The sequence below is a fragment of the Phocoena sinus genome, chromosome 14, assembly GCF_008692025.1.
Source record: "Phocoena sinus isolate mPhoSin1 chromosome 14, mPhoSin1.pri, whole genome shotgun sequence".
Lineage (NCBI taxonomy): Eukaryota > Metazoa > Chordata > Mammalia > Artiodactyla > Phocoenidae > Phocoena > Phocoena sinus.
The window spans coordinates 65,832,400-65,840,443 of NC_045776.1; the positions used below are offsets into that span (position 1 = coordinate 65,832,400).

The following is an 8,044-nucleotide window of genomic DNA, read 5'->3' on the forward strand; positions in this document are numbered from 1 at the left end:
GGATGGCAGTGATGGTGGCACAACATTATGAACGTATTTAAAACCACTGAACCGTACACTTAAAAATGGTTAGGATGGCAAATTTCATGTTATGTGTATTTTACCAAGATAAGAAAAAAATGGAGGAAAAAAGGCTAGACAAAAATACAACATTTTAGTAACTTTTGTTTGGGTGATGGGGCTGTGGGTAATTTGTTTTTCTTTTTCTTTCTGCTTTTCTTCGTTTTCCAAATAATCCTTTTTGGGAAAAATGAACAATAAAAATAAAAATGATAGATTGAATCTTTTCTCTTTCTTCATCTTACTTCACCCAAGAATCAGTACTAGTTCAAGATTCCGTTTGTGTAGAATTTGGCTGCATCCAAGCCAGGTTGACCACCACCATGGCAAGCCATAATAATGAGTTACCTTTTTTGAGCCAGCTTGTTGGTAAGGAAACTGAGGCTCAGAGGATGTCGGTGATGTGGGAAAAGCCCGAGATAGAGACCCAGCATGGCGATCCATGGGAAGTCACCCTGTGGTCTCTCCATTGAGGTCAGTTCAGTTCAGCAAACATGTTTTGTTTTGAGCACCGAGGGTGCGCCAGGATCTGTGTCCTGTGCCAAGGGCTGGGGAACGGGAGTGACCCAGGGACCATCCTGCCTTATAGTCTGGTTGTGCTGACACAGAGTGCTCAAAAGGAGCTGGTGGTTGGGCCACATGTTACGGTGGAATCTCCAGCTAAAAGCTTAACTCAACCCAAGCACCATCACCTTTGTTCATGCAACCAACTGATGATTTCCAGTTTTCATGATTAGAAACAGTGCTCCAGTGAACATTCTTGAACCTACATCTTTTTTTTAAATAAATTTATTTATTTTATTTTATTATTTATTTTTGGCCGCATTGGGTCTTTGTTGCTGCGCGTGGGCTTTCTCTAGTTGCTGTGAGCAGGGGCTACTCTTCCTTGCAGTGTGTGGACTTCTCTTGTTGTGGAGCACGGGCTTCAATAGCTGTGGTGCACGGGCTTAGTTTCTCCGTGGCATGTGGGATCTTCCTGGACCAGGGCTCGAACCCGTGTCCCCTGCATTGGCAGGCGGATTCTTAACCACCGCGCCACCAGGGAAGCCTATTCCTGAACGTACATCTTAGAGCGCAGCTGTGCTTATTTCATCATTTCATTCCAACAAATGAAATTGCTGGATCAAAGGGTAAGTGTATTTCCTACACTTTTAAAACATATTGCCCTTGACTGCTTTCCAGAAAGTTGCACTAATGTACCCTCTCAGCAGCAGGGTATAAGGGTCCTCTTGGGCCCTTGCAGCCATAATGGCAGTTAGCAAAATATTTGCTAATTTGATAGCCAAAAATGATTTTTTTCATAGATTCATTCAAGTATTTATGAGTCACATGCACTGTGCTGGTCAGTGGAGATACTGTGGGGACAAGATAGGAGGAGTCTCTGCCATGGGAGCCTCTGTCTAGTGGGAAAGAAGACAATTTAAGGAGTAACTATTACCTTGAGAAGTAGTGGTGTCAGAGGTGTTGTGAAAAGGGGAAAGGAGCAGCTTTGGGCGCTACTGGAAACGTAGGAGGAGTTAACTACTTATGGTGTCTGGGGAAGCCACATTTAAACAGAGACCAATCAGTACACTGGAAATAGTATTTGGTTTTTATAGGCCATTTGCATTTCCTCTTTTTGTGCGTTGCTTCCTTGTGTCCTTTGCACATTTTTTCCTTTAGGGTTTTCTTAAAAAAAATTTTTTTTAAATTAAAGTAAGATTCACATAACATAAAATTCAACATTTTTGGACTTCCCTAGTGGTGCAGTGGTTAAGAATCCTCCCACCAATGCATGGGACACGGGTTCAAGCCCTGGTCTGGGAAAATCCCACATGCCACGGAGGAACTAAGCCCATGTGCCACAATTACTGAAGCCCGCGCGCCTAGAGCCTGTGCTCTGCAACAGACGAGCCACTGCAATGAGAAGCCCCCACACCGCAACGAAGTGTAGCCCCCCACTCGCCGTGACTAGAGAAAGCCTGCGCGCAGCAACGAAGACCCAACGCAGCCAAAAATAAATAAACTTATTTTTTTTAATGGTTCCTTTAAAAAAAAAACACCATTTTAAAAAAACTTTTTATTTTATATTGGACTATAGCCAATTAACAACGTTGTGATAGTTTCAGGTGCACAGCAAAGGGACTCAGCCATACATATCCATGTATCCATTCTCCCTCAAACTCCCCTCCCATCCAGGCTGCCACATGACATTGAGCAGAGTTCCCTGTGCTATACAGTAGGTCCGTGTTGGTTATCCATTTTAAATACAGCAGTGTGTACATGTCGACCCCAAACTCCCTATCTCTTTCCCCCACCCTTCCCCAAACTCACCGTTTTAACAGACATAATTCAGTGGCATTTACTACATTCACAATATCGTGCAGTGTGGAGTTCTTTTTTTACTTATTTATTTTGAAAAATTTCAAGTTCACAAAATGTTTAAAAAGCAATAAAACAGGGACTTCCCTGGTGGTGCTGTGGTTAAGAATCCACCTGCCAGTGCAGGGGACATGGGTTTGATACCTGGTCCAAGAAGATCCCACATGCCGCGGAGCAACTAAACCCATGCACAACTACTGAGCCTGCGCGCCACAACTACTGAAGCCCACGTGCCTAGAGCCCGCTCCGTGACAAGAGAAGCCACCAAAATGAAAAGCCCGCATGTTGCGACGAAGAGTAGCCCCGCTCACCACAACTAAAGAAAGTCCGTGCGCAGCAATGAAGACCCAATGCAGCCAAAAAAAGATAAGCAGTAAAACAAATACCCTAATTTGGGGGATGTTTACTTTTTAATTGCACTTTAAGAACTCTTTCCATGTTAAGGATATTAACTCCTTCTCTGGCTTCTGGAGCCAATTTTCTTTGGTTGGCCACTTGTCTTTCACGTACGTGTGTGTGCACGCGTGTGCACGTGTGACAGTTTATCATCTGCCATGTTTCTCGTCCCCATGTCACCAGTGGCACCATAACTCTCCTTCAGTTAATTAGGAACAAAACAGAAAATCCTCATAGATTTGCATATAGAAAAAATAAAACAATTACATAGAAAGTTTTTTTGCTTTTTTTTGTTCCCGATTAAGTGAAAGAAAGTCCTGCTGGTGACAAAGAGGCAGGAAATAAGCCTGATGATAAACCACGGCCCATAGGGTCCCTGTCAGGCCCTGGAGACCACAGCACAGAGGGGTCAAGATAAGCCGGGTGGGGGTGGGGAGGCAGGAATTCCTGGGCCTCTTTTCAGGCTCCTCAGTGAAGCTCAAAAAGCTAGGCCTCCAGAACAGGCAGATGATTTGCACACTTCCCAGTCACAAAGGAAACCCAATAGTCAAGAAAGAAAAGAGGCCCAGGGTTCGGTGTTAAGAGACTGGCTGTTAGACTCAGGGAGGGCTGTACTCGACTTGGACCCCACCCTCCACCAGTGCAGGCTTGGACGAACCACCTAACTTTCCAGTTACCTTACCTATAAAAACAGGGCAGTAAGCCTATCCTCAGAGGAGGGCTGGGGGCACTAAACTTCTGGCACAGTTCACCCAAAGCTACACTGTCTGTCTGGCTCCAAACCCTGAGCTCCGCTCCTGCACGAGGTGCCATGATGGCTCAATGAATGACCTTCCTACTGTTATTAGGAAGCCAGACGCAGCCCAGCACTGGAGAGTCAGCCAAGGAAGCGCACTGGCGTCACAGGCCTTCTGAGCAAGCCTGATAAAGGTGAGAAGGGTGCTTTCTTCTTGTCTGGCAGAAACGAGGGTGCCCCTCCATCACCCCCTCTTGTTGGGTCCCTGGCTCATGGCCAATCACTCAACCAAAGCCTGGCAGTCTGGGTTCATGGGGAAGGCCCCAGGAGCGGCCGGGGTCTAGGTGCCACTTTGTCTTATGCACACTCAGCCATCCCTGTCCCTTCCTCATCTGGCAGTTCCCCAGTGCCCTTATCAGTAAGATGAGAACCCCAGAGTAGGTACCTCACAGGGGAGTTTCAAGAATCACAGAGGGTAAACCAAGTAATGCTCTCAGTACCACACCTGACAGTTAGTGTTCAATAAATGTTCACTGTTATTGTTAACCCCCTGTTCCAAAACAGGAACACCGAAACATGTTGGGAAGAAAATATATTGTTATGAGGCAAGATTATAAAGCAGTATATAAAACAGGACCCAATTATTTAAAACAAAAAAAAATTATACATATGTAGAAGGGGAAAAAGACCAGAAGGATATGTTGGCAGCACTTAACTCTTGGTGATGAAATTATAAGGAATCTTTTTTTTTCTTTGTGTTTTCATGTATTGTCTACATTTTCCTGCAACGCACATATCACTTTTGCAATCGGGGGGAAAAAAATAAGCATTGTGAGAGATGAGAGGAGCTATCACTTGGATCTGGGCTTGTGGAGAGGATACCCCAGAGGAAGTGGGGTTTGAGCAGGGCTTGGAAGGATGGGAGAATTTGAAGAATGGGGGAGGAGAGCCAGGAGAAGCCTTTTTCATGTCCTTGTTTTTTTTTGTCTGTCTCCTCCCCTAGGCTGTGGGCTCCTTGAGGGCACAGTCCATGGTCTAATTTGTTCACTGCTGTATCCCTAGCATCTAAAACAAATTTTAAAAAATCCGAAGAACTGGTGCTTAGTAGGTGCTCAATAAATACGGATCTAGTGAGCAAGTAACCTTGAAGCTCCACTTAGCTTGGGAGACAAGGATGCTCTCAGTTCGCTGTCCAGCTGGTGCACTGCCAAAACGGAGGTGCGTGGTATCCATGGCAACAGAAGAGGGCCTGCCAGGCCAGCAGCAGGAGGCAGACGCAGGGATTGTGAGCTCTGCATCTTGTCAAGGTGCGGCCTGGAAATTGGGAACATGGCGGTGGGCTCTTTCAACAGATGTTGAGGGAAGAGAAGGAGCTTCATAATACAGTTAACTTAGTTGTTCACTGGACAGGTTTGTCAAATCAGTGAATGCTCAGGTAAGTAGTTCAGGCCTTTGAAGGAGGTTGGGAGGCTCTTAGTGGGTGGAAGGCTAGGGACTCCGGAAAGTTTGGTTCTAGTCTGAACCTTGCTGTGTGACCTTGGACAAGTTACTCAATCTCTCTGGGCTTCAGCATGTTTATTCATAAAATGGGAGGTTTGATCAGCTCTAAAATTGCTCATAAAAAGACGTGTGTGGTAGTAATATAAAATGGTGCAGCCACTGTGGAAAACAGTTAAACAAAGAATTATCACAGATTATCATATGATACCAATTCCACTAGTAGGTATATACCCAAGAGAACTGAAAACAGATACTTAAACAAATACTTGTACTCAAATGTTCATAGTGGTACTATTCACAATAACCATAAGACCATCAACGGATGAATAGATAAAGGAAAGGTAGTATACCCATATTGTGGAATTCAGCCATAACAAGGAATAACAGTGCTACAACGTGGATGAACCTCGAAAACATTATGCTAAGTGAAAAGAGCCAGACTCAAAAGATCAAATATTGTATGATTCCATTTATATTAAATATCTAGAACAGGTAAATCCACAGAAACAGAATGCAGATTGGTGGTTGCCAGGGGCTGGAGGAAGTGGGGATTGGGGACAGAATTTTCTTTTAGAAACGGAAATGTCTTCGAACTTGACAGAGGTCTTGTTTGCACAATATTGGGAATGTAGTAAGTGCTGCTGAATTATACACTTTAAAATGGTTAATTTTATGTTATGTGAATTTCACCCCAATTCAAAAAAAAAGAAAGAGAAAGAGCCTAAGATATAGGCAAGACTGAAGGTTCAGTTATAGATGAAATTGGGAGATCATCACAGGCCTCCTACACAATTACACCGCCAACGTGACATGCAGGAAAAAGCTCCCAGTTGCGGTCAGGACTGGGATCTGGATCTGTGTCTGGCCACTTCCTCATGGTGGGATCCTAGGCCAATCACTCAAGCTCCCTGAGCCTCAGGCTTCCCTCTCTGCAAAATGGGGCTGGTGCATCTTCCCTGTTTTCCTCAGAGCACTGTGGATCAGTGATCTGAGAGCACTCTGTGAACCCACGTTCACAGCATGACCCCTCTGGGAGGAACATCTCAGCACCCTCTTTTCTAAGCTCGGCAGACTGAGAACCAATTCCTCGTTCATGTGGAGACACTGAGGGGGTTCAGAAGCCACTGGCAAGGAAGGGGCACACCCGGGTTAACCGGTTGGATTTCTGGCTCCACCACTATCTGTGTGGCCTTGGGCAAGCCATTCATTTTCCTGTTTCTTCATTGGTAGAATGGGAATATATTTACCTTGGAGAGAGTCTGTGTGTATACTGTAGGCCCTCAATAATCAGATCCCTCTTTCTTTCTTTCTTTCTTTTTTTTTTTTTTTTTGCGGTACGCGGGCCTCTCACTGCTGTGGCCTCTCCTGTTGCGGAGCACAGGCTCTGGACACGCAGGCTCAGCGGCCATGGCTCACGGGCCCAGCCGCTCCGCGGCATGTGGGATCTTCCCGGACTGGGGCACGAACCCGTGTCCCCTGTATCGGCAAGAGGACTCTCAACCACTGCGCCACCAGGGAAGCCCCAGATCCCTCTTTCTTTGTGGCTGCTCTCAAACACAAAAATTGCCGGTCCCCCGAATCCACCAAAGAATCTGAGCTGTGGGTCAGAGAGGTTAGGGCACTGGCCCGAGGTGGCACAGCTAGTTTGGGCTTAGAACACAGATCGCCTGGCTCCGGGTCCGGGGAACTTCCCTCAGCCCTCTAAGCTTCATCATTTATTTTCTCCAACAGGCATTTGGCAACTACTACGACCTAGGAAGGGCGGAGTTGTGTAAGGAGAGACACCCAGCCCAGAATTATGTGCTGTGCAGACCTCACCACTTCAAGAGACAGGTGTTGCTGTCTCCGGTTTACATATTAGGAAACTGTGTTTAACTAAGGCTCAGAGAGGCCAAGTGACCGTCACCAAAACACTCAACCAGAGAGCACAGGTGTCGAATTCGAACTCTGGTCCTCCCGCGGCGCCACCCCCGGAACCCGTGGGCACGCGTGGCTCTGCGCAAGCTGGGCGCGCGGCGGTGGGAATCCCGAGCGGAGCTGGAAGCCTGGCCCGTTCATTTGCATGCTAATACCCAGAATGCTTTTCCCCCGCACACCGCTTTTCTTAATGGAAGCGCTCAGTTTGGAACCGTGGAAAGTTTGGAACACATACTTCGCTCCCTCTTTGCAACTGTGGGAACTTCCCGCCCGCACACGCGGTGCCTGCAGCCCAGGGCTCCAAGTTGGGCTGCCTGGCAGCGGCCGCCAGCTTTTCCCAAGCAGATGAACCTCTGTGTCCAACCCGCGCGCGGCAGCATCTCCCGGACGGCCGGGACAAAGCGGCCAGGCCCGCCGGCGGGGCTCACGGCCCGAGCGCTCGGCGACTCGCTGGGCTGCGGGCGCCGGGGATGCTCCCGACCTCAGGAGGCCAAAGGGTGCTCCCTGGAGGGTCCAGTACCCCCATTTCCCTGGGGTGCGCGGGGACCCCTGCCCCTTCCCATCGCCCTTGCCTCTATGTTGTCGCCTCCCGGAGCTGGTTACTTTCCGCTCCCTGGGGCACAAAGCTTGGCGTGTGGCGGTTTGGGGGAGAGGGTGGACGATGGCCTCGTATCCCCAGCTCTCCCGGGCGCGCAGCCCCTTCGGTTCAGTCAGTGCGCGGGGTCCAGAAGCAGCTCCGAAGGTTCGGCCTGCCCCCAGCCAGGATCCCGAGCCCTCTCTGGGGTTGGTAGCGGGGAAGCGCTTGCAGACGACTTCTGGGGATTTCGGGCATCGAAGGGGGGCTCCGAAGGGTAACCAACGCCCGCTCGACTTACGGGTGCACATCGCTGGCTGGGGGGCCCACATCTGCGCCCCTCGGTCTCCCCCCAGCCCCCGCCCCGTCCGCTCTCCGCCACTCTTGGCGGGGAGGGAGGGGCAGTGGGAGCTGGTTTGCTGGCTAGGCGCTTCGTTTGCATTGGTCCGGGGGGGCTGAGACTGCAGCCCCCGGCCCCGCGGGCGGGGTGGCGAGGCGGG

General features: G+C 48.7%; 1 protein-coding gene across 1 annotated transcript; it reads right to left on the reverse strand.

The window, feature by feature from the left end:
- Window positions 1-6,580: 6,580 nt before the first annotated feature.
- On the reverse strand, window positions 6,581-8,026 carry LOC116739089. The gene has a single exon (XM_032603200.1). It carries the CDS (start codon window positions 7,874-7,876, stop codon window positions 6,968-6,970), a length of 909 nt encoding a protein of 302 aa, XP_032459091.1. The 5' UTR covers window positions 7,877-8,026; the 3' UTR covers window positions 6,581-6,967.
- Between the last annotated feature and the right edge of the window lie 18 nt (window positions 8,027-8,044).

Coding starts and splice junctions, on each gene's coding strand:
- LOC116739089 (XM_032603200.1), bottom strand. CDS start 7,876: ATGTGGGCCCCCCAGCCAGCGATGTGCACCCGTAAGTCGAGCGGGCGT.